The 26,686-nt window shown below is 33.2% G+C and overlaps 1 protein-coding gene across 4 annotated transcripts; it reads left to right on the plus strand.

Moving 5' to 3' along the window:
* Window positions 1–1,246: 1,246 nt before the first annotated feature.
* Window positions 1,247–18,347, plus strand: LOC111055820 (zinc finger protein OZF-like). Of its 4 annotated transcripts, XM_039430969.1 has the most exons (4): window positions 1,247–1,306; window positions 6,302–6,467; window positions 16,423–16,737; window positions 16,845–18,347. In XM_039430969.1, the coding sequence occupies exons 1-4, from the start codon at window positions 1,295–1,297 to the stop codon at window positions 16,847–16,849; spliced, it is 498 nt and encodes a 165-aa protein (XP_039286903.1). In that variant the 5' UTR covers window positions 1,247–1,294; the 3' UTR covers window positions 16,850–18,347. The 4 variants fall into 4 exon arrangements, with proteins under 4 accessions (XP_039286903.1, XP_039286900.1, XP_039286902.1 ...); XM_039430966.1 differs by having other exon boundaries at window positions 16,423–18,347; XM_039430968.1 differs by lacking the exon at window positions 6,302–6,467 and having other exon boundaries at window positions 1,254–1,306; window positions 16,425–18,347.
* The last annotated feature ends 8,339 nt before the right edge of the window (window positions 18,348–26,686 follow it).

Genomic DNA, 26,686 nt, shown 5'->3' on the forward strand with positions numbered 1-26,686 from the left:
TGATATCAGTTGCTATTTATGACATTGACAAATTTTCTATGACAAGTTTCTTGTTGAATTTGTGAGTAGAAGCTACTATTATTTTCCAATAACACTTGATTATTCAATATATATATTATGTACTCATTCATTCAATTTTTGTATCTTCAAATGCTGAGATCATCGAAACGTTTTGATATATGGATGTGCGGGTTTCGCCATTAATTTTCTTTTGAAAATCTGTATTGATATCATGTATCACATGACCATTTTATCATTTGAAAAAATGAAGCTGGATTCGGATTGAAGTTGGATCCATATGACGGATCCAAGACAGCAGACAAAAGTTTTGAAGTGAGATCATTTTCTCCAATTGGAATTTGATCTCTATGGAACCTATTGTCATATCATACATATGTAAAAGGAATAGCCGTTCCCATAACAATTCTCATCATGTATTATTACAGGTTGCAGATTTCAGTCAGAGATCAATAAAACAGTTCATGAATGAGTTCTTCAACCCAGAGTGACCCCCTGCTTCAGTTTATCATCCCTTACCAATCCAACTGGTTGAAAGACAGCTATTCAACAAAAAATTGAATGATGATGATACAGAATGGAAACTTGTAATCAATCGCCTATCTAATTAATGCTTTTTACATTACCTCAATACTAAACACGTCATGTGACCTTGGTAAGTTCCAATCCTGGTCTTCTGATTGGCTCGTAGCAGTGAACGAGATCAATTGATCCGGATCATTGAAGTGATCCGAGCCTACCATCAGTATTATTACAATGCGGCGCTTCCTAACAAGATGGCGGATTTTAGCCTCAGCGTACTAGCCAAGATTCCATACTGTATGTTAGAGATGGGAAGTTCGGATCACTTTACTGATTCGGGTCAGTCGTTCACGTTCACTGCCGCGACCCGTTCAAAAAGACCCGTTCAATTGAACGGTTTATTTTTATTTTCTATAGCTCTCCTATAAACAAAAAAAAAAAAAAAAAAAAAGGTGGTCCACCACAGTTGATGTGTAAAGACAGTAAAAACATGGGGTTTACCCCAGTTGATGAACGGGTCAAATGAACGGGTTTTTTTAATAAATGTGATCCGGATCACTCGTTCACCTAAATGACTCGTTCAATTCGAACGGGTCATGACCGAACGACACATCTCTACTGTATGTATACTGTGGCCATATCACTAGGAAAAAATATTTTGCTGGTATTTTGTTCATTTAGACAGATTTTGAATATTATTCTGCTCTTCAGTCTTAGAAATTAAAAATGGAATAATTATATTATTTCAAATGCAATGGATTTAGAAGTAAGTAACCCACTTCATAATTATAGTAAAAGTTGCATAAAATCCAAGAACAAGAACCAAGTCCCACTAACATAACCTGTAAAACCAATCAATCTCTATCATCTTTTAAAATAAAGTTAGTTCAAATATATTTATGATTAATTTTTTTGGCTTATGATGTATTGAGAGAACTATTGGTGTAAGTGCACGTCCAGTGCCAACATACCTATTATCAAATTTTTGGTTGGGATCGATTTAGTATGTTATTTTGAGCACAAAATCACAAAAATTAAACGGCGCTCACTATTGTTTTTTAAATAAACTAAGTTCAAAGTAGCACAATTTTACATGCATTTAACCTATGAGTAGCAGCCATTTTGATTACTGAAATCATCAAATTATGATATTCCTAATCTGAGTTTTCCTAACTCAAAGCTTTTCCTAATCTAAGCTTTCCTAACATAAAGCTTTTCCTAACCTAAAGCTTTTCCTAACCTACAGCTTTTCCTAACCTTAGCTACTTATGGTTGCTACTTATAGGTTAAGTTCTGCTACTTTGAAATTAGTTTATTTTAGAAACAATAGTGAGCGCCGTTTAATTTTTGTGATTTTGTGCTCAAAATAACATACTAAATCGATCCTAACCAAAAATTTGATGACAGTGGCACTGGACGTGCACTTTAGCTGAACTATTTTACAGTAGCCTACTAATAACAGCACAATAATTATTTTATGTCTGGCAATATTGACCCATGCTTTGCACTGGATAAAATTTTGAAATGCAATCCCATTATGACCAGGGAGCATCAGAATATTGAAGAATTTTTTATTATTCTGTCAAAATTAAATGAATCCTGGGCTAAAGTACACGTCTAGTGCCAACATACCTGTTATCAAATTTTTTGTTGGGATCAATTTAGTATGTTATTTTGAGCACAAAATCACAAAAATTAAATGGCGGTCACTATTGTTTTTAAAATAAACTAAGTTCATCCAGCCAGTTAAATACAGTTTTTCATGAATTCAGATATAGCACCATGAGTACCTCTTTTAGATCTATATCCAAATTGACTATTTGTGAACAGTGAATTACTTTCAAAATAGCTTATGATTTGCTTATAGAGTACCATCTCAAATATCTTTGAAATTATAGGAATAATGGAAACAGGCCTATAATTGTTGTAATCCAGAGATGAACCTTTTTTCAACAAAGGAATAACTTTAATTAATTTCAGACATTTAGGAAATTCACCATCCTTAATACAAATATTAAAAAGGTAACACAACACTTCACATACAAATGGTGCAGTCAATTTCATAAAACATGAATTTAAATAGTAAACATCAAGACAAGCACTATTACTGAGAGATAATGTAGAATTATATACCTGCTCAACAGTAATACATGAAAAAGAGAAAGAATTTAATACAGGATTATCTTGTTTGTGAATGTCAAGAAATATCATTTACAAAGGTAGGTACTCTTTGAACAATATTACCAACACTTTCAATATCTAACACAGTCTGAATAACTCATACATAAGCAAACAGTCATCCTTTAATTGTCTAATATCATCATTATACCATTCACAGGTAGGAGCATCTTTTTTCTTGCACATGACATTCTTAACAGGAAAGCATAGCTCAACAGCAGTTAAAAATTTTCTATTGAAAAACATAAATTTATCCTCCAAAGAATCAATACAATAGATCTCAATCCAATTAATCATACTAATCAGCGATTCGAATAAAGGAATATTTGAATACGTCAATGGCCTAATAACTTTCCTAGAACTCTGAAACTTGTAATTAGAATCATAAGTTACTTTAGAATCCAGATCCAACATAGCATGGAAAATGATGGCAAAATGATCCGAGACTACCATCAGTTCAACTTTTACAGAAATAATTCTATCCTGATGAATAGATGAAGCTATATTATCTATGCATGAACCTAATTCATGTCCAACATAGGCAGGTCTTGTTACTTCATTGCCTATCAAATTAAGATTAAAGCTATGTAATAAATTATTCAATATCACAGTATGACTAGATTGAGACAATATGTTTACATTGAAGTCACCACAGAGGATGACTGAAGCATTGGATTTATTCCTGCAATTGACCAGCATTCTACAAAGAAAATCAATAAAGTTTTCAAAATTACTCTCCTCTGGAACTCTGTAAACTTCAATGCAGATAATATTTAGATCATTGATTAAGACCGCAGAAATCTCACACACCCGCTGAACAGACAGATCTATGAGGTAGGAGATCTCAGCACCAACAAGACCATTCTTTATAAAAATTGCTGTACCACCTCTTCGCCCAGAAGGTCTGCAATAAGCACTAGTGCAGTTGTATCCCATCACTGAGAGTTCAGAGAGTTCATGCACTGCTAGCCAATGTTCACAGATACAAAATATATCAACATTATACTTGTACACAACATCAAACTCACTTTTAGGAACCCCAATCTTGAATGAAGCATAAGAGTCAGGATAATTTGAAACAAGTTTCTCAACTGTTAGATCACTAACTCTTTTATTCTTTAAAAATTCTGACATGTTTTCACAGGTTGTAGTGGGTGTGAATCTTGAAACAAAAATAATTTTTTTGTGATCCCTAATTGACAGACCCTCTATACCAATCAAACTACCAGTTATGAAGTTTTTGTTTTTCTTAAAATTGGTTTTACCATGTAATTTAGCAGTTTCAGAAGATTGAACATTCAATGAAGGTGTTTCATTCCTGGGTTTACCTTTTTTCCTAACCACTGAAGTCCAGTCTTTGTCATTTGGAGTACAAGCAATATTCTCAACAGTAGTATTATTTTCAATCATATTATCAGTAGCAATCAAGGACGGAAAAGATGAGGAATAGTTTTTCATAACATTCTCAGAATCACTTACTGTTTGTTTCTGTTTTTGTGTATTATGAATCATAACCTCTGTGATATCAAGTGAGGTTAAACCTCACAGTCACTTGATATCACATTATTCGCAAATCAATTAGCAGACCGAGAAGTCGATTTTTTGTTTGTGGAGGCTAACTGAGTGTTGTCTACAAGATCAATAGTTACTATCGATTTTTTTCGACTTTTTGATTGGTCGATGTCAGAAGAAGCATGTTGTTTCAAATTAGAACCAACCGTCATGTTACGATTTGAATCGCCGTCAACAAGTTTGTCACCTTTTATGTTTAATAATAACGCCAAGATAGTATCCAACTTTTCATGCAATTCAATACTATCCTGTTCAAATACACTAAGTTTCTCTGAAACTTGACTAAATTTGTAATTAAAGTCTACAAGACTACTCAAATCACGTAGCTTTCCTAACCTAGAATTGCAGGTCAAAAACCATCTAGAGATATCTCCCAGCTCATTGATTTTACGATCACTCAAAGAAATGCTCACACATTCTGAGTGATACCACTCATCACAAAAAACATCACACATGATAGCACTATCTTCGGATTTAATATATTCACTACAGTGACCACACAAATGCTTGTTACCAGTGTCGGCCATCTTGAATCTTTAGGAAAAGCTTTAGGTTAGGAAAAGCTTTAGGTTAGGAAAGCTTAGGTTAGGAAAAGCTTTGGATTGTGAAAACTCAGATTAGGAATATCATATTCTGATGATTTCAATAATCAAAATAGCTGCTACTTATTGGTTAAATACATGTAAAATTGTGCTACTTTGAACTTTGTTTATTTTAAAAACAATAGTGACCACCGTTAATTTTTTGGGATTTTGTGCTCAAAATAACATACTAAATCGATCCCAACCACAAATTTTATGACAAGTATGTTGGCACTGGACGTGCACTTACACCAAGCCCTGCTTGTCTCTATCAATTTTGAAAATTCTCAGCATAAAAAAATAGAATTTGATCTCGAACTCATAACCTATCAAAATTATGCCACTGTCTCATTTGGAGAAAGCTCTGTTTGTTTGGGCTTCTATACTTGCCTCAACTTTAAGTAACAAATTTATTAAAAATATTCCAATTATTCTATAAAATTTGATTCATCAATAAAAACAAAGAAGGCCTTCAATTATCATTGGTAAATTCGAAGGTTATTGATGTTAAATTGCAAGTTAATCAGTTTATAGGATGATATGTTATCAATGAATTTTCACTATTCAAGTTACTTGAATTCAAGTTTCGTGTAGAATGAATGTATTTTGCAAACTTGGAGTCAAGTGAACTTGATTTTAAGAGTAGCATTCACTTTAAGAATTAAAAATTATAAATCAATCTTAAAAAAACTGGAATTCAAATTAACTTCACAAATGTAGGCTACACCCTACTTCAGAGAAACAACCTTAGAGGGTGACATTGTACATTTCAATGTAGATTCCATTTCATCCCAAATTTTATTTCAACCAAAATTTCATTTTATCCTTTTTTTCTTGTTGTGTTTCTGATCTAAAACTATGAAAAAATAACTCTTCTAAACCATGAAATAATTGTTTTACATGTGTCCAAATACTCCATCAATCAATCCATTTCCAAGTATATTTAGTCTGTCATATGTCATGAAATAGCTGTTGTAACTTATAAATGTCTAAATACTCCACCAAATCCATTCATTAAAATTTCATTCATTTTCTCTAGCATCACAGCTGATTGTGTGCTTTGGCCTCCTCCACAAGATTCCTCCAAACATCTCCATCTTCTATAAATATTCTCTATAAATAATCTCTGATCTCATCTTCCCATCATATTCTCGGTCTGCCCCTTTTACTTCCCTAGTGAAGTTTTTCTTTGAACACTATTTCTGGTATTCTGTTTTCATTCTTCCTTTAAACAAAGTCCATTCATTAAATAATGTTACCAACTATGAAATAGTAGCTCATCAGTCCAGTACTCCCTCAAATCCATTCATTAAAATTTCATTCATAAAATTCAAGATCATCAAATCTGTTGTAAGCCATGAAATAGTAGCAACTCATTTATCCAAATACTCCACCAAATGTGACTAACTTAGCCACTGATTTGTTCACAGGGAGAAGAGTGTGGATGCAGTCCAGTCCAGATGCAGCCAGACTACTTGAATGGTCAAGGTCAAGACAACTCAAGGTCAATGCCTTATTCACAACATCGAGGACCAGACATGGACAACTGTGATTGGCCAATCCATGAACCAGATCAACATCAAGACACCATTGAAGATAAGTATCACATCCAACTCAATGTGGATAATCAAAGTGTATACTTGGACCAAAATTACTCCAAACATTGCATTGAAATAATACGGATCAAACCAGAGGAACTAATTGAAGAAGAAGAAGAACAACAACAACTTGCAGTTAAAGTGAGAAGTGGAGAAATAAAGCAAGAGAGTGACACCTGTCTGAAGATTGAAAGCATCTACTCTCTCTCCTCAGATAGACTGAATTCTGACCCCTCTGCTCCTGAACATATAGAAGTTGAAACTGAAGAAGTTAAAGAGGAACATATATCTCTCAAAACAGACCATTCAGATACATTGATGCAAATTGAAGATATTTCTCCTGATGTAGTATCTGGGAATTATGAAAGTGGAAGTGTATCATCTGGACTGTCTATACCATACTTTGAGGAACGAGAAGGTTCAAGCTCCCATAGGTCTGTTGATACAACTCCTGGAAACACTATAAAGAAAGATTCTGAAAAAATTGAGGTGGACTTACTAATCGAAAATGCAAGGAAGAATGTGATTGATAGTGAATTAACAAGGTGTCAGTTGTGTGATGAAGCATTCAGCAGCACTAGAGAATTGAATCTTCATTGTAGAATACACACAGCTGGAAAACATGCTTGCAAATTCTGTAACTACAGAACAAAATGGAAATCACAACTCATCCTTCATCTAAGGACACACACAGGGGAAAGACCCTTCAGCTGTGATTTGTGTGACTACAAAGCAATACAGAAAACACATCTTATGAGACATTTAAAGTCACACAAAGGTGAAAGATCCTTCAGCTGCGATTTGTGTGACTACAAAGCAATACAGAAAACACATCTTATCAAACATTTAAAGTCACACACAGGAGAAAGACCCTTCAGCTGCGATTTTTGTGACTACAAAGCAGTACACAAATCAAATCTTATTAGTCATTTAAAGTTATATAAAGGAGAAAGACCCTTCAGCTGTGAATATTGCGACTACAAAGCAACAAAGAAATCGGATCTCATCACTCATCTAAGGACACACACAGGAGAAAGACCATTCAGCTGTAATTTGTGTGACTACAAAACAACACGTAAATCAACTCTTATCACACATTCAAAGTCACATACTGGAGAAAAATGCCTCTTGCGGTAATTTCTGTGAATATGAATCAATATAACATAACATATACATAATTATTATATTATTCATACAAAAGTTGCTAATACTAAACTTAGTCCTAATTAAGATATTCCACTATAATAAGATGTGTGGGTGTGATCATTATAGTCTTTTCTAAAACATGTATAAAAAATTTATTTAGTAATAATAGTTATAAAGGTTATTTATTATAATCATATATTATCCTTATAATGATATCCCACTATAATAATAAGTTGCCGGGGTGATCATAATATTCTTTTCCAAAACATGTATAAAAATTTATTTAATAATTTCAGTTATAAAGGTTGGTTATCAGTTAGTTTTAAAGGTTAGGTAGAATATAATACTTATAGATATATTATAAAAAGATGACAGTAGTTTATCTTATATTCTATTTACAATGAGCTCTTCGGTCTGTTAAATTCCAGTATCATGTAACCAATTCCGTACTCCTCTCTGAGTAATGACAATCAGAGAAATGATTATTATTATTATGCCTGATATTGTAGATTCAAAATTATTCTTTTAAAATTATTTCAGACATCTTGTGACAATAATTATGAGTTACCGGTACTCGAAATTCCAATGGGTATTCAATTCGATTTTGAATAATTAAATTGATGATGAGGGTAGGGCCAGGGAAAGCTAGATGATAGCTTGTTGTATTAAATCTATAAGTTTTGAGTTTGTAAAAAACATCTACTGACACCATTCCCTGCAAACTCACACATATTCTCCTTTGAAATCAATTTATGGACAATTTTAATGTTAAAAGCCTAGTTGAAATAAAAAGTGGGTATGTCTCAATCTAATAATTTTGAATGATATAATCCCTAAAGCGCAGGCCACACTCGCTCCCGCAGAGGGAGTACCTCGGCGGTAGTTTCACTTGGCCGTGCCAGGCGAACTTTTGAAACGTCTGCTGGTGTAACTACCGCTGCGGTAGCGAGCTCGGTCTGGCCTGCACAATTCAATAACATGGAAAGTGAGTTTTAAAAGTTCGCCTTTGGTAGCGCGCTGTGGTTGCCAGCCTTCCCCCACTACTAGAGAACCACACTCATCAAAACAAAAACAAAACCTAACTACCGCTGGCGGACGTTTTTTGGTGTGGCCTGAACTACCATCGCGGGAGCGAGCTCGCTAACTCTAGCAGACGTTGGAGTGGCCAGTACTTAAGTGACTACCTTCCTAAGATATATAGATCTGAGAACTTTGAACTTTGATCGATATACTTCCTACAACAAGATAATACTTTCTCAAGATATTATCAATTTATTTGTAGATATTATTTCCTTGCTTTCTCCAGATTACTTGTTTTGCTGCTAGATGATCACTAAACAGAGTCAGATGCACTTTAATCTGTGAGCATTGGTTAAATGGCAACTAATGATGTTATTTGGGAATGTGGTATTAAATGAAAAAGATGTTAGTTAATTAAATGCAGCTAGTCTCCAACTTGATTTTTCCACAAAAACATTGAACAAGTTGAAAAAATGCAGGAACGTTTCTACTTAGATGAAGAGTGTGTTTGTGTGTAATATTAGTGTGAAGTAATGAGTAATTTCTAATCATATTATATTATGTGAGCAATTTCTCTATTTTAATATCTGCTTATTTTTATTTATTTATATATGGTTATTTGTGTTCAACAGATCTTGAAAACAACTCTAACGATTTTCACTAAATTTGGAACATAGTAGGTTTATGATATAAAAATTCGATTGCACTAGGTCTCATCCCCGGGAAAAATCGCTGAAGGACATGAAAATGATAATAATTATTCATACTCAACACAATGGATGATAATTTCGTCCCCTGTCGAAAGAGAAGAATATGTGTGTGTGGGAGAGAAAAAGAACTATTTACAGCTGTTTTATCTATTAGCAAGAAATATTATCTAAATTTTTTTATTGACTTGATCAAAATAATCTGATTTGTTGACATGACATAATAACATTCTAAACTAGAGTATATCATAATTTTCAAAGTTAATAATTATTTGACAATTTTAAGTGATTTGTGATGTGTGTGCCTTTCGCTAAACATTCAGCAGCAGTGGCGCAGTTGTGTGCCTGCACTTTTTTAAAGATGATAAAGAAGATAATTTTGAATAAAATTTAGAATTTAGAAATAGGCCGACACATCTAGAAAATACCTGAGTCTATACCTAATTCATGCAGGTGAACGGGCTAGAGTCAAGAAAACTTCAATTAATCTTGCCATGCCTGATTTAATAGGTTTATACTATAGAATAACACTACAATTTGAAATAATTGAAAAATACAAACAGCTTCAATAAACATTGGCAACTAAAATCGAACAACAGAAACAACAATTTCATGTTACTTTGGTGACATTCTTCATCTGATTCGGGGGCGCATTACTATCCCCGATTAGTTAGCAATACGTCACAAAACCAAACAATATCAGTCATCAAATAACAAGTTAATTTCAACATGGAATTACTCAAGAAAGAAAAGCCCGTTGAACCCAAGTTTCGTCGATAGTAACCCATATAACCCATTTCATAATAATTTTGAATCCCCACTTTTGATTGACATTCTCGAATGAACCTTTGTTTCACTACACTGCACTTTCGTTGGTCTGTACGTTGTTGCTTTATCGTCGGGGTTATAGTACCTCGTTTTTGGCGGTGAACTTTTACCGGTTGAATTTGGCTTGACGGCGACGTCCTCTTACGTCCCTAGACCTGTCGTCTGAACGGGTGTCTTGAAGCGGTGTTACATAAAGTTGCGGAACCGAAGGGGTGGTAGTACAAGAAGTTGGTTTGGGGACACACATGAACCGCTGTAAATAAATGTATTACAGCATTAATTTCTAACTCTTCCTACAATTCATCAAAAGCTAAAACAGGAGTTTATTCAATTATTTAATTTAGATTTTATCTTGACGTTCTGATTTCATTCTCAAAATTGAATTAAAACGGATTTACTTGCCAGAGTGTCATTAATATACAATGCAACTTTATGAAAACACTTGTAATAAATTAATATAATGCTTTTAGAAAAATGAATACTTCATTAATTATGATGTTAACTTTTATATAAATTGATATAATACTCTTAGGAAAGGAATAATTCAGATTGAAATGATGCTAACTTATATGATATTTTTCGTTTGGTTTGCAAAATCAAATATAATTTTTCATATAGTAGCTCGACTAGTATTGTTGGAAACTTGTGCGCTAGCCAACATTTATTAATATTAATTTCATGGAAAAGAAAAACTTTCTTCTTTGTCTATTAAGATTTCTATCATAAAAATTTACTAAATTATTCGAAAGCCTTAATGACATAAGAAAACAGAGTCTGAAAAAATATAAAATTATAAAATGTCATAAACTCAATATGAACATAATCTTAAAAATTTCATTCCAATTTAAAGGCTATCTTCCTGACTTTCAGCAATACTCTACGATAATATATTTCCAGAAACAATAACTCAAATGTAACGTAACTGAAAACTTTCTATACTTCTTTAGAAAAAAAATGTATAATTATCTTCCATCACTAATAAAATCAAAAGGATTATTCTCAATCAATATTATTAACTTGAAAAATAACAGGCTTAATTAATTCAATACTCTTATGGAAGTTTCAATTAATTAAATTCCCTAAATTATATTTTAACCTTATTTTACGTACCTTAGCGGTTATTTGAAGAAGCAATTATTCGTAAATGATGAAGAAACACAATTAAACTTTTAAGGACATGGCACTACTAGAAAATTTAAACTTTAATAAAAATAAAACTAGCTCCTACATTAACTAATTATATAAAGTTGTAAACCTGCCCAAAAAGGGCGAAACATAATGACTACATCTTTACTCTCGTAGTGCTCCTAGCAAAGTGTCCTCCGAAACGTAATCTGGTCTCTCGACTGGGGAATCCCCACTACTGTATTTAGAAACAGGTCTCCTATTGGGCGAAGGGAATCAATTTGACCAATCGTCGCGTGGCTTCTAGAGCCTTTGGACCAAATAGTAACTGCAAAATCGGTAGTTTGTTATAATTTCATTGCTTGGTGTTTTCCAACTTATCGCACTCTATGTGGCGACAGGAAGGCTAAGTTTTAGAGATAATTCCATAATCTACATTCCTCGACGACTCGGAGCCACAATTTTTAAATATCTATCATGGGAAACTCGAAGTCATGGCCGTTCATAATAGAGAGAGAGAAAATAATTTATTTCGCTAACTCACAATAATGGCTCTAGTCTATTGCGTATTAAATTTACTATTATAACTTGGGAAAAGGCCTGAATTAAAAGGAGTGCTCGGCACAGTGAGTGTTAATTTGTTATTCAATTTGGTTTGTGAATAATAATCTAAATTAGAACTTTTTTGTTTTTCAATGTTTGGACTAAAAATTTAACCTGAATTCAAGTGTATGAAACATAATCTACTTTCTGGACTATTCATAGTGTATGAATCAAAATTCGGAGAAGAAACAGTTTTGGGCTGTGCCTGTTAGTCCTTCCCCAATTATTTAAAAAAAATTGTGTTCTTTTTTTTATCCTAAATCAAAAAAGCTATTTAACCATTTATATTGTGTTTCGTCACATCATACTGTGAGCATTCTTCGAATGGGGAGCATTGATGTTGTCTATATTAAAGGAATCCTGATACATAAAATCTTGATGTACACCTTAATACAGACACTATAGTGAGGTCCACGTTATAATGGCAGTATTTGATAAACATTGGTGTTCAGTGGCGGTTCTAGGCCTAGGCTGGGTAGGCGGCCGCCTACCCAGTTTTTATGAGATTTTTTTTAAATTTTTCATGTAAACCTAAAAATGTTAAATAAAAAAACAAATTTTGGAAGTATATTTAAATGTTTATAGTCATGAGTTATATTTTAGATGATTCAACGGAAATTGTTTTTATTCTATTCTATTCTATTACTATGCCACATTTGCAGTGCGTGAACGCAGGGCTTTCTATGCTTAGAACGGGAAAAACATACCTCAGGTCTACAATGACAACACAACGTCTAACTAATCTTTCAATTTTATCTATTGAATGAGAGGAAAGTGAAAGGGGCTGATTAAGAACCCTGAAAAAATCTTAGAGGCGTTCAGCAATGTTGGGCAAAGAAGACTACAGTTGTAAATATAAAATGTATTACTCTATGTTCTAAATAATGTTAAAGTGTAATAAACCGTTGATTTCATGAATACAAAAATGTGTATTTCAGAAATTTCCTTCGATATTCCAAATAAATATCCTATCAAATTGAAATATTATTTGAAAGAATGATTAAAACAGCAAAATTATGGTTGGCCTATTAGCAAAATAGTGTCGAATTGAACAATTAAATATGAGTATTAACAATTTTTATATTTATTAATACATCTTCATTTAATACCTATATGCTTTGACGTCTTTTTTACATGAATTACTTAAGTAGCCCTACCCTAGGTCTATGAATAGACCTACAGTATGATAAGTTTTGCCTACCCAGTTTTTTATGTCTAGAACCGCCACTGTTGGTGTTGCTATCCTTGTCTATCATTCAACAAAGCAGATACCACTATCCTTCTCTAGCTCCACAGCATTGCCTCATCGTTTTTCAACAACATGTGAATATAATTGATTGAAAAAATATTCAATTTCAATTATGAAAATTTTTCATTTAATCATTGAATAATATGTATGATTATTTTTAAAGGAGAATAAACAGTTAATATAACATCTGAAATACTGGTATCAGCTATCTTCTGTAGAATGCATTGGCAAGGCAGAGGAATGACAATGCTGTTTTACTATCAAAAAACTATATTAATTAAAATTATATATGAATTGGAAGACTTATAATCTGTTATATTTTGCTACATCAGTGGTAAATTGTTGATATATCATATATCGAGATAAAAATATCGATATATCATAATCAAGATAAAAATATCGAGAGTTATTCATCCATACATTAGACCAGTTATAGAAAAGGCATGGTGGGAAGTCTAGCCTCTGAAGCCAACATCTACTGCCATATCTCAAAATCGTGACGTCATCATAGGAAAGAAAAATTTCAGATTGTGTATTTCATAAGGATTTAAATTATTATTTTGATAAATTTTATCAAAATGGTGAACTCCAGCTTCGCTCAAGCTGAAATAGAGACAATCTGCTATGAAAAACAATGTAAAAAAGCTCTACAGGAAAGTTTTCTATCTGAAGCTGACGTCACGATTTGGAGATATGGCAGTAAATTTTGGCTTCATCGATTTCCAGTATGAATATACAATAGGCCGTGTCTATTCTATAACTGGTCTAAGATCCATACATACACTCATTGATATATATATATATATATTCTCTATATCAATGCATACACCATTCACCAGCCCATAGCCATAGAGAAAAGAGAAAATTATTTTTGCTGGTGGTTAGTATTGTCCATTTGGATAAATTTTGTTTCAGTGTTTAAAACTACATGAAATAATTATTTTATTTCAACAGTAATGGATTTAGAAGTAAGTTGCCCACTTCATAATATGGTAATAGTTGCATAGAAATCAAGAACCAAGTCTGACTAACATAACCTGTAAATCCAATTAATTTTATATATTTCTAAAGAGAGTTTAATAATTAAAGTCTACTTATTCATTTATGATGAATTTAAAGCACTATGCTACATTAGCCTACTAATAACAGAAACAAGTAGCCCATCTACGTCTGGTTGATAATCCATGCTTTGCACTGGAAAAACTTTTGTATTTTGAAAAGCAATCTGCATTATCCAGAAAACATAAAAATAATGAATAATTATTTATTATTTTGTCAAAATTAAGTTAATATCTGTAATCTTTATTAATGTTGAGATTTCTCAGAAAAAACGGAGGCCTGAGAGAGTTGGATTTGTCTTGAACCCATAACCTACGGTACCAATCATACCAGTGACTCACTTGGAAAAAGCTCTCAGTTTGGTTGGGCTTCTTTAGTTATCTTAACTGTCAATCACAAACTGAATGAATTTGTTTGATTATAAAATGGAAATTGATTGATTAATAAGGCCTATAACCAAAAATATTGTCAAATTCTGTATGTTAATAATGTGGAACTGCAAGTTCATATGAGGTTATGATTATTAGGAAGGATAACTGCAAACTTCACAGTAGTGACTCAGGTCCTACCTCATAATAATCATGGGGAAAGTCGAAATCAAAAGCTTGGTTTTGTCAGAAGTTTATGAAATAAAGTTTAAACAATCTTTTGTTGAAGCAAAACCTCAAGTAGGATTCACCTTAGTCAAGTTACTTGAATTCAAATTTTGTATAGAATAAATGTATTTTGCAAACTTGAAGTCAAGTTTACAAGAACAGAAACTTGAATCCACAATATCCTTCTTCAAGATTTGTAGATGTTGAACATGTTTTTCAAATTGTCTATTTTACACTAATGTTGGAAAACTTGAATTCAAGTGAAGTTGACCAATGTTAATCCCTCTTCAGATATATACAACATCAAAGGGTGAAATTCATATTATCCTGAATTTTATTTCAACCATTCATTAAAAGTTCATCCATTAAGGGCCGGTTTCCGAGCTCAAGATCTATAAGTTCTGGACTTACAGAGTCCAGGACTAAAATAAGCTCTCTGGTCTAAATTGACTTTCTGAGTCATGATTTTGTCTTCTAAACTCCGGAGTCTATCAAGTTCTGGACTTATTTGAATCCAGGACTTTAACACAGTAAACATAAGGGAAATTCACAATATTTTGATGTTATATTGTTGGCATTATAGCAAAACGGAATCAGCTGATTACAGCGGGACAATTCAAATGAGCATGCTCTAAAAACTATTTTGTTTCAATTTCTTTGTAGGCCTTTTCAAAGCAAAACCCTTGAAAGGTGCATGAATAAACATTTCATTTTATATTATGCTATTATTGATCATTGATCCTAACCAGTGATTTTGGAATAAAAATTTGATTTGTTTTGAAAAAAAAACTGGATTAATAATAATTTATTATTATTATTAATATGTTGAATATGACATTGACTAATAACATTCAGATTGGAATATAAATTCCAAGGCAATCCTTGTATTATTTCGCTTGAACATTTTTAGGTTATGTCACAGTTGTAAAATGAGGTTAGTTTTAGCACATAATTCTGATACAATTTTATTCTAAAATGAACTTGCAAACTATAAATTATGAATTTAGATAGACTAATCCAAATAATTTAGGTATTCCATGACATCTGTTTTGCTTTTTATCTACTCCAAAACAATAACTGAATAATTCTAACACAATTATTGTGTTAGCTCAGTCAAGTTTAGAACTTGAATTTGAACCCTATCCCACTCGAGGGTTTAAAATCAGGCTGTTTCAAGTCCTGGACTTAATGATTTTTGATAAATCCTTGACTCAGAAAGAGGCGAGAATCTAATTCAAGTCCTGGACTTAAAAGCCCTTCACTCAGAAAGCGAAATAATAAACTCCAGGGTCTAACATGATCTCTAAACTCCAAAATCTATTCAAGTCCTCAACTACATTAACACTCTGACTCGGAAAGCCAATTTTCTGACTCCAGAGTTTAAAGCCAGTTGAAGTCTAGAACTTAGCAAAATCCTGAGCTCAGAAACCGGCTCTAAATCTGTTATAAACCATGAAATAGTTGTAAATTATGTGTCCAAGTACTCTATCAAATCCATTCATTAAAAGTTCATTCATTAAATTCAAATTCATTAAATCTGTTTCAAGCCATGAAATAATGGTAACTTATTTGTCAAAATACTCCACCAAATGTGACTAACTCAGCCATTGACTTGTTTACAGGGAGAAGAGTGTGGAAGCCACAGTGGATCCAGTCCAATCCAGATGCAGCCAGACTACTTGGATGGTCAAGGTCAAGACAACTCAAGGTCAATGCTCCATTCACAACATCAAGGACCAGACATGGACAACTGTGATTGGCCAATCCATGCACCAGATCAACATCAAGACACCATTGAAGATAAGCATCACATCCAAATCAATGTGGACAATCAAAGTGTATACTTGGCTCACAACTACACAAAACATCCTATTGAAATGATTTGGATCAAACCAGAGGAACTAATTGAAGAAGATGATGAAGAAGAAGAACAGCAACAATGTGGAGTAGAAATTGGAGTGAGAAGTGAAGAAATAAAGCAAGATAGTGATACCTGTCTGCAGATTGAAAGCATCTATTCTCTCTGCTCAGATAGACTGAATTCTGACCCCTCTGCTCTTGAACATATAAAAGTTGAAACTGAAGAAGTTAAGGAGGAACACATATCTTTCAAAACAGACCATTCAGATAAATTGATGCAAATTGAAGATATTTCATCTGAGAATTATGAAAGTGGAAGTGTATCATCTGGACTGTGTATACCATACTTTGAGGAACGAGAAGGTTCAAGCTCCCATAGGTCTGTTGATGCAACACCTGGAAACACTATAATGGAAGATCCTGAAAAAATTGGCAATGAGGTGGACTTACTAATTGAAAATGCAAGGAAGAATGTAATTGATGCAGCAAGTGATAGTGAATTAACAAAGTATCAGTCGTGTGATGAAGCATTCAGCAGCACTAGAGAATTGAATCTTCATTGTAGAATACACACAGCTGGAAAACATGCTTGCAAATTCTGTAACTACAAAACAAAATGGAAATCACAACTGATCACTCATCTAAGGACACACACAGGAGAAAGACCCTTCAGCTGTGATTTGTGTGACTACAAAGCAATACAGAAAACACATCTTATCGAACATTTAAAATCACACACAGGAGAAAGACCCTTCAGCTGTGATTTGTGTAACTACAAATCAATACACAAATCTAATCTTATTAGACATTTAAAGTCACACACAGGAGAAAGACCCTTCAGCTGTGATTTGTGTAACTACAAATCAATACACAAATCTAATCTTATTAGACATTTAAAGTCACACACAGGAGAAAGACCCTTCAGCTGTGAATATTGTGACTACAAAGCAACACAGAAATCAGATCTCATCAGACATTTTAAGTCACACACAGGAGAAAGACCCTTCAGCTGTAATTTGTGTGACTACAAAGCAACACAGAAATCAGATCTCATCACTCATCTAATGACACACACAGGAGAAAGACCCTTCAGCTGTGAATATTGTGACTACAAAGCAACAGGGAAATCAAGTCTCATCACTCATCTAAGGACACACACAGGAGAAAGACCCTTCAGCTGTGATCTGTGTGACTACAAAGCAACACGAAAATCAACTCTCATCCGTCATCTAATGACACACACAGGAGAAAGACCCTTTAGCTGTAATTTGTGTGACTACAAAACAACACGTAAATCAACTCTTATCAGACATTCAAAGTCACATACCTGAGAAAAATGCCTCTTGCGGTAATTTCTGTGAATATGAATCAATATAACATAACATATACATAATTATTATATTATTCATACAAAAGTTGCTAATACTAAACTTAGTCCTTATTATGATATTCCACTATAATAAGATGTGTGGGTGTGATCATTATAGTCTTTTTCTAAAACATGTATAAAAAATTTATTTAGTAATAATAGTTATAAAGGTTAGTTATTATAATCATATATTATCCTTATAATGATATCCCACTATAATAATAAGTTGCCGGGGTGATCATAATATTCTTTTCTAAAACATGTATAAAAATTTATTCAATAATTTCAGTTATAAAGGTTGGTTATTAGTTAGTTTTAAAGGTTAGGTAGAATATAATACTTATAGATATATTATAAAAAGATGACAGTAGTTTATCCTATATCCTATTTGCAATGGGCTCCTCGGTCTGGTAAATTCCAGTATCATGTAACCAATTCCGTACTGCTCTCAGAGTAAAGACAATCAGAGAAATTATTATTATTATGCCTGATATTTTAGATTCAAAATTATTCTCATAAAATTATGTCAGACATCTTGTGACAATAATATGAGTTACTCGAAATTCCAATGGGTATTCAAATCGATTTTGAATAATTAAATTGATGATGAGGGTAGGGTCAGGGAAAGCTAGATGATAGCTTGTTGTATTTAATCTATAAGTTTTGAGTTTGTAAAAAACATCTACTGACACCATTCCCTACAAACTCACTCCTATTCTTCTTTGAAATCAATTTATGGGCAATTTTAATGTTAAAAGCCTAGTTGAAATGAAAAGTGGGCATGTCTCAATTTAATAATTTTGAATGATATACTGCGTAAGTGACTACCTTCCCAAGATATATATATATATATATATATATCTGAGAACTTTGAACTTTGATTGATATACTTCCTACAACAAGATAATACTTTCTCAAGATATTATTTATTTATTTGTAGATATTATTTCCTTGCTTTCTCCAGATTACTTGTTTTGCTGCTAGATGATCACTAAACAGAGTCAGATGCACTTTAATCTGTGAGCATTGGTTATATGGCAACTAATGATGTATTTGGGAATGTGGTATTCAATGAAAAAGATGCTATTTAATTAAATGCAGCTAGTCTCTAACTTGATTTTTCCACAAAAACATTGACCAAGTGAAAAAATGCGGGAACGTTTCTACTTAGATGAAGAGTGTGTTTGTGTGTAATATTAGTGTGAAGTAATGAGTAATTTCTAATCATATTAAGTGAGCAATTTCTGTATTTTAATATCTGCTTATTTTTATTTATTTATATATGGTTATTTGTGTTCAACAGATCTTGAAAACAACTCTAACGATTTTCACTAAATTTGGAACATAGTAGGTTTATGATATAAAAATTCGATTGCACTAGGTCTCATCCCCGGGAAAAATCGCTGAAGGACATGAAAATGATAATAATTATTCATACTCAAAACAACGGATGATAATTTCGTCCCCTGTCGAAAGAGAAGATATGTGTGTGTGGGAGAGAAAAAGAACTATTTACAGCTGTTTTATCTATTAGCAAGAAATATTATCTAAATTTTTTATTGACTTGATCAAATAATCTGATTTGTTGACATGACATGATAATATTCTAAACTAGAGTATATCATAATTTTCAAAGTTAATAATTATTTGACAATTTTAAGTAATTTGTGAGTGTTATTAATTTGTTATTCAATTTGGTTTGTGAATAATAATCTAAATTAGAACTTTTTTGTTGTTCAATGTTTGGACTAAAAGTTGAACCTGAATTCAAGTGTATGAAACATAATCTACTTTCTGGACTATTCATAGTGTATAAATCAAAATTCTGGGAAGAAACAGTTTTGGGCTGTGCCATTTAGTCCTTATCCAATCATTTAAAAAAATTGGTTCTTTTTATCAATAGTTTTTAAATAAATAATGAGCAAAGCTCGGTGCCCCGATATTTATTTGTTAATATTAGATGATTCTTTCTTTCTCATAAATTATGAAACCTACTACTGTCACTTGTACAAGAATAATAATTAGAGAAGAAAAAAATATGAAAATTAATTGATGTGTTATGTTTTGTGTTCATATATCCTAAATCAAAAAAGCTATTTGACCATGTATATGTGATTCGTCACATCATACTGTGAGCATTCTCAAATGGGGAGCAATGAAGTTGTGTATATTAAAGGAATCCTGATACTATCTTGATGTAAACTTGCACAGTCACTATAGTGAGGTCCACGTTATAATGGCAGTATTTGATAAACCTTTGTGCTGCTATCCTTGTCTATCATTCAACAAAGCAGATACATATCTTTTGTAGCTCCACATTTTTGCCTCATCGTTTTTCAACAGCATATGAATATAATTGATTAAAAAATATTCAATTCAATTATGAAAATATTATTGAATAATAGTCTATGTATGATTTTTTTTAAAGGAGAATAAAGAGAAAATTATAACATCTGAAATACTGGTATCAGCTATCTTCTGTAGAATGCAGTGGCAAGGCAGAGAATGACAATGGCTGTTTACTATCAAAAAACTATAATACTTAAATTATATTATATGAACTGGAAGACCAATAATATGTTATATGTTACTGCTACATTAGTGGTAAAATGTCGATATATCATATATAGAAATAAAAATATCGATATATCATATCAAGATAAAAAATATCGATATATCATAAATCTAGATAAAATTATCGATATATCTCAATCAAGATAAAAGTATCGAGTTATCACTTATCGAGAGTTATCCATAGAGAAAGTATTTCTGTTGTTATTATTTGTCCATTAGATAAATTAGGAATACAATTGCCTTTCAGTATTTGAAATTTGAAAAAGAAAAATTATATTATTTCAACTGCAATGGATTTAAAAGTAAGTAGCCCACTTCATATAGTAATAGTTGCATGAAAATCAAGAACCAAGTCTGACTAACATAACCTGTAAATCCAATTAATTTTTAAAGAGAGTTCTAATAGCCTAATTAAAGTTTACTCATTCATTTATGATGAATTTATGGCTGCACTTTAGTATATGGGCTGCGGAATCTAGCATTGAGACCTACATAGATCGATAGAGGAGATCAATACGAGATCAACCATGTATAACATTGTTGTCGATTTCCAAGGATTAGCTGAAAAAACATGGCGGAAAGTTCAAAATTTTTATATCAATTTTTATTTTTAATAATTCTTTTATGGCTGAAATATGTTTAAAACTAGTCCAATCTTATGTAAAATTTGACAGGAATCCAATGAAACTACCTACTGAAGTTACAAACCTGAAATTAGTTTCATTGGATTCCTCGTCAAATTTTACATAAGATTGGACTAGTTTTAAACATATTTCAGCCATAAAAAAATTATTAAAAATAAAAATTAATATAAAAATTTTGAACTTTCCGCCATGTTTTTTCAGCTAATCCTTGGAAATCGACAACAATGTTATACATGGTTGATCTCGTATTGATCTTCTCTATCGATCTATGTAGGTCTCAATGCTAGATTCCGCAGCCCATAAACTAAAGTGCCCCCGAATTTATAGCCTATGATGTATTAAAAGCACTATGCTACATTAGCCTACTAATAACAGAAACAAATAGCCTATCTATGACTGGTTGATAATCCTTGCTTTGCCCTGGGGAAACTTTTGTATTTTGAAATGCAATCTGCTTTATCCAGGAAACCTGAAAATAATAAATAATTTTTCAAAATTGAGTTAATATCTGTAATCTTTATTAATGTTGAGATTTCTCAGCAAAGGAGGGCTGAAAGAGTTGGATTTGTCTCGACCCCATAACCTACCAATTATGCCACTGACTAGTGACTCACTTGGAAAAAGCTCTCTGTTTGGTTGGGTTTTTTTGTTGTGTAAACTCTCAATCACAAACTGAATGAATTGGTTTTTAATTATAAAATAAAAACCTAGTTTATTAATAAGAAGAAAAAATACCTATAATTGTTGTCAAATTCTGTAGCTTAATAATGTGGAACTGCAAGTTGATCAGTTCATCAGTGATGATGTGTCAATCATGTAGCCTATTTCCTATTTCATGCATGTATAAGCCAATTTCTCCCTTCACAATATTACAGATGAGGTTATTATTATAAGAAGGATTAAACTGCAAACTTCACAGTAGTGATTCAGGCTCTACCTCATAAAAATCATGGGGAAAGTCGGATTCAGAAGTACTTTGTTTATAGTTGATGGAGTCAAGTTTAAACAATCTTTGGTTGAAGCAAACCCTTGAGTAAAATTTACATAAGTCAGTTACTTGAATTCAATTTTGTTCGAAATGAATGTAATTTGCAAACTTGAAGTCAAGTTTACTAGATCAGGAACTAGGACAAGAATCCACAAGACCTTCTTCAAGATTTGTAGATGTTGAACATGTTTTTAGAATTGCCTATTTACACTAATGTTGAAAAACTTGAATTCAAGTGAAGTTGACCAATGTTAATCCCTCTTCAGATATACACCATCAAAGGCTGATATTCATTTCATCCTGAATTTTATTTCAACACCATTCATAAATCTGTTATTAAAACCATGAATTAGTTGTAACTTATGTATCCAAGTACTCTATCAAATCCATCTTTGAAAGTCCATTCATTAAATTCAAGATCATAAAATCTGTTTCAAGCCATAAAGTAGTGTTAACTTATTTGTCAAAATACTCCACCAGATGTGACAACTCAGTCATTGACTTGTTTACAGGGAGAAAAGTGTGGAAGCCCAGTGGATACAGTCCAGTCCAGATGCAGCCAGACTACTTGGATGGTCAAGGTCAGACAACTCAAGGTCAATGCCTCATTCACAACATCAAGGACCAGACATGGACAACTGTGATTGGCCAATCCATGAATCAGATCAACATCAAGACACCATTGAAGATAAGTATCATATCCAACTCAATGTGGATAATCAAAGTGTATACTTGGACCAAAATTACTCCAAACATCCCATTGAAATAATTCGGATCAAACCAGAGGAACTAATTGAAGAAAAAGAAGAAGAACTTGCAGTTGAAGTGAGAAGTGGAGAAATAAAGCAAGAGAGTGACACCTGTCTGCAGATTGAAAGGATCTATTCTTCTGCTCAGATAGACTGAATTCTGACCCCTCTGCTATTGAACATATAAAAGTTGAAACTGAAGAAGTTAAGGAGGAACACATATCTTTCAAAACAGACCATTCAGATACATTGATGCAGATTGAAAATATTTCTTCTGATGTAGTATCTGAGAATTATGAAAGTGGAAGTGTATCAACTGGACTGTGTATACCATACTTTGAGGAACGAGAAGGTTCAAGCTCCCATAGGTCTGTTGACACAACACCTGGAAACACTATGATAAAAGATTCTGAAAAAATTGGCAATCAGGTGGACTTACTAATCGAAAATGCAAGGAAGAATGTGATTGATAGTGAATTAACAAAGTGTCAGTTGTGTGATGAAGCATTCAGCAGCACTAGAGAATTGAATCTTCATTGTAGAATACACACAGCTGGAAAACATGCTTGCGAATTCTGTAACTACAAAACAAAAAGGAAATCACAACTCATCACTCATCTAAGGACACACACAGGAGAAAGACCCTTCAGCTGTGATTTGTGTTACTATAAAGCAATACAGAAAACACATCTTATCAGACATTTAAAGTCACACAAGGTGAAAGACCCTTCAGCTGCAATTTGTGTGACTACAAAGCAATACAGAAAACACATCTTATTGAACATTTAAAGTCACACACAGGAGAAAGACACTTTGGCTGTGATTTGTGTGACTACAAAGCAACACAGATATCAGATCTCATTACTCATCTAAGGACACACACAGGAGAAAGACCCTTCAGCTGTGATTTTTGTGACTACAAAGCAACACGGAAATCAAGTCTCATCACTCATCTAAGGACACACACAGGAGAAAGACCCTTCAGCTGTAATTTGTGTGACTACAAAACAACACGTAAAGCAACTCTTATCAGACATTTAATGTCACACACAGGAGAAAGACCCTTCAGCTGTGATTTTTGTGAATACAAAGCAATACGGAAATCAAGTCTCATCACTCATCTAATGACACACACAGGAGAAAGACCCTTCTGCTGTAATTTCTGTGACTACAAAACAACACGAAATCAGATCTCATCAGACATATGAAGTCACACACAGGAGAAAGACCCTTCAGCTGTGATTTTTGTGACTACACAGCAATACAAAAATCAGAACTCGTCACTCATCTAAGGACACACACAGGAGAAAGACCCTTCTGCTGTAATTTGTGTGACTACAAAACAACACGTAAATCAACTCTTATCAGACATTTAAATTCTCACAAAGGAGAAAGACCCTTCAGCTGTGATTTTTGTGACTACAAAGCAACACGGAAATCAAGTCTCATCACTCATCTAAGGACACACACACAGGAGAAAGACCCTTCAGCTGTAATTTGTGTGACTACAAAACAACATGGAAATCAAGTCTCATCACTCATCTAAGAACACACAAAGGAGAAAGACCCTTCAGCTGTAATTTGTGTGACTACATAGCAACACGGAAATCAGATCTCATCACTCATCTAAGGACACACACAGGAGAAAGACCCTTCAGCTGTGATTTTTGTGACTACAAAACAACATGGAAATCAAGTCTCATCAAACATCTAAGGACACACACAGGAGAAAGACCCTTCAACTGTGATTTCTGTGACTACAAAACAACACGGAAATCAAGTCTCATCACTCATCTAAGGACACACACAGGAGAAAGACCCTTCAGCTGTAATTTGTGTGACTACAAAGCTACATAGAAATCACATCTCATCAAACATTTAAAGTCACACACTTAAAAAAATGCCTTCTGCTGTAATTTCTGTGAACACAAATCAATATGCCTGATATTTGTGATCCAAAATTATTCTTAAAAAATTATGTCAGACATCTTGTAAAATTATAAGCAATTTGAAATTCCAATGGGTATTCAAATCGATTTTGAACAATTAAATTGATGAAGAGGGTAGGGCCACTACCTCCGCAATCAAAGCCATAGTGCATTCATGTGACATCAGCACAGGTAGGGCTCCTACACCAATAAAAACTCGTTGATTTCAGCTGATCTACATCTGCTAGTGTTTTATTGGTGTAGGAGCCCTACCTGTGCTGACGTCACATGAATGCACTATGGCTTTGTTTATGGAGGTAGTGGTAGGGCCAGGGAATCATCAATGATACTTGATAGCCGTCTGTATCAAATCTATATAACTCTGTTGTAGTTCAGACACTGCGTTACATGTAAATATTTGAAAAAACCACTTACTTTCCTTGGAGTATTGAGGAATGCATCTCACTCCTGAAGAGGAGCTTCATCAGCCTCTGATTTTTCAAATATTTATAAGTAACACAGTGTCTGAACTACAACAGAGAGTTATTATATAGTGTTCCTCATGGAAAGAAACATCAATAAATCTATATGTTTTGATATTTGAGTTTGTAGAAAACATCTACTGACACCATTCCTACAAACTCACACATATTCTCTTGAAATCAATATTGCCAATTTTATGTTAAAAGCCTAGTTGAAATAAAAAGTGGACATGTCTCAATCTGAGAATTTTGAATGATATACTCCTTAAGGCCCACCGCAAAGTATACACATGCTACTAATCCACAAAAAGAACCCAATGCTGTGGGATGTTTTGTAAACCATTGCTAGGCTTCTCCAGACATCTGTTTAATATAGCAATGAATAATCCACTTGTCAGCTGGTTGATTATGAATAATTCTATAGGAATAGTTTACAAAAGATGTTATTTAATTAAATGCAGCTAGTCTTCAACTTGATTTGACTTGAACAAGTTGAAAAAATGTGGGAACGTTTCTACTTAGATGAAGAGTGTAAGTAAGCAAGCAATTTCTGTATTTTTTTATCTGCTTATTTATATTTATTTATATCTGGCTAGAGTCTCATCACTCATCTAATGACATACACAGGAGAAAGACCCTTTAGCTGATATTTCTATGACTACAAAGCAACACTGAAATCACATCTCATCACTCATCTAGAGACATACACAGGAGGAAGAAGCTGATCACAGTTCAATAGCACTGCCCCATTTTCTTTCCATGTGCCTGTCATAGGCTACCTCTCTTCATGTACCTGTCATTGGCTACCTCTCTTCATGTACCTGTCATTGGCTACCTCTCTTCATGTGCCTGTCATTGGCTACCATGGTGCTAGCTTCACTCTATCCTCAGCTGCATGAAACAACTCTGCAATTCTCATGGAAAACCGTACCCTCTCATCTTTCAGCCATGTAACTCTTATTCTGACAATCTCTCCTTCTTGCAATATGCACTGGATGATATCATAACAGTGATGGTTAGGTTAGGTATTTAGGGCATTTATTATTAATATGCACCAAGTACTGCAACTCTCTCGCTTTATACACTATTCAGCAGTTCTCATTATTGTTAGAATTTGGTATAGTGACATGACCATCCAACTCCCAAAATCCTCTTATACAGCCACATCTCATATGCCTGCTTGCAGCTCCAGTCATGTCAATGTTAAGACCTTTAGCTGTATTTCTTTGAACAAGCAACACTGAAATCACATCTCATCACTCATCTAGAGACATACACAGGAGGAAGAAG

This window comes from Nilaparvata lugens, chromosome 6 (assembly GCF_014356525.2).
Source record: "Nilaparvata lugens isolate BPH chromosome 6, ASM1435652v1, whole genome shotgun sequence".
In the NCBI taxonomy this organism is placed as follows: Eukaryota; Metazoa; Arthropoda; class Insecta; order Hemiptera; family Delphacidae; genus Nilaparvata; species Nilaparvata lugens.

Coding starts and splice junctions, on each gene's coding strand:
- LOC111055820 (XM_039430966.1), top strand. Junction 6,468..16,422: donor ACATCAAGACACCATTGAAG/ATAAGTATCACA, acceptor TGACTTGTTTAC/AGGGAGAAGAGTGTGGAAGC.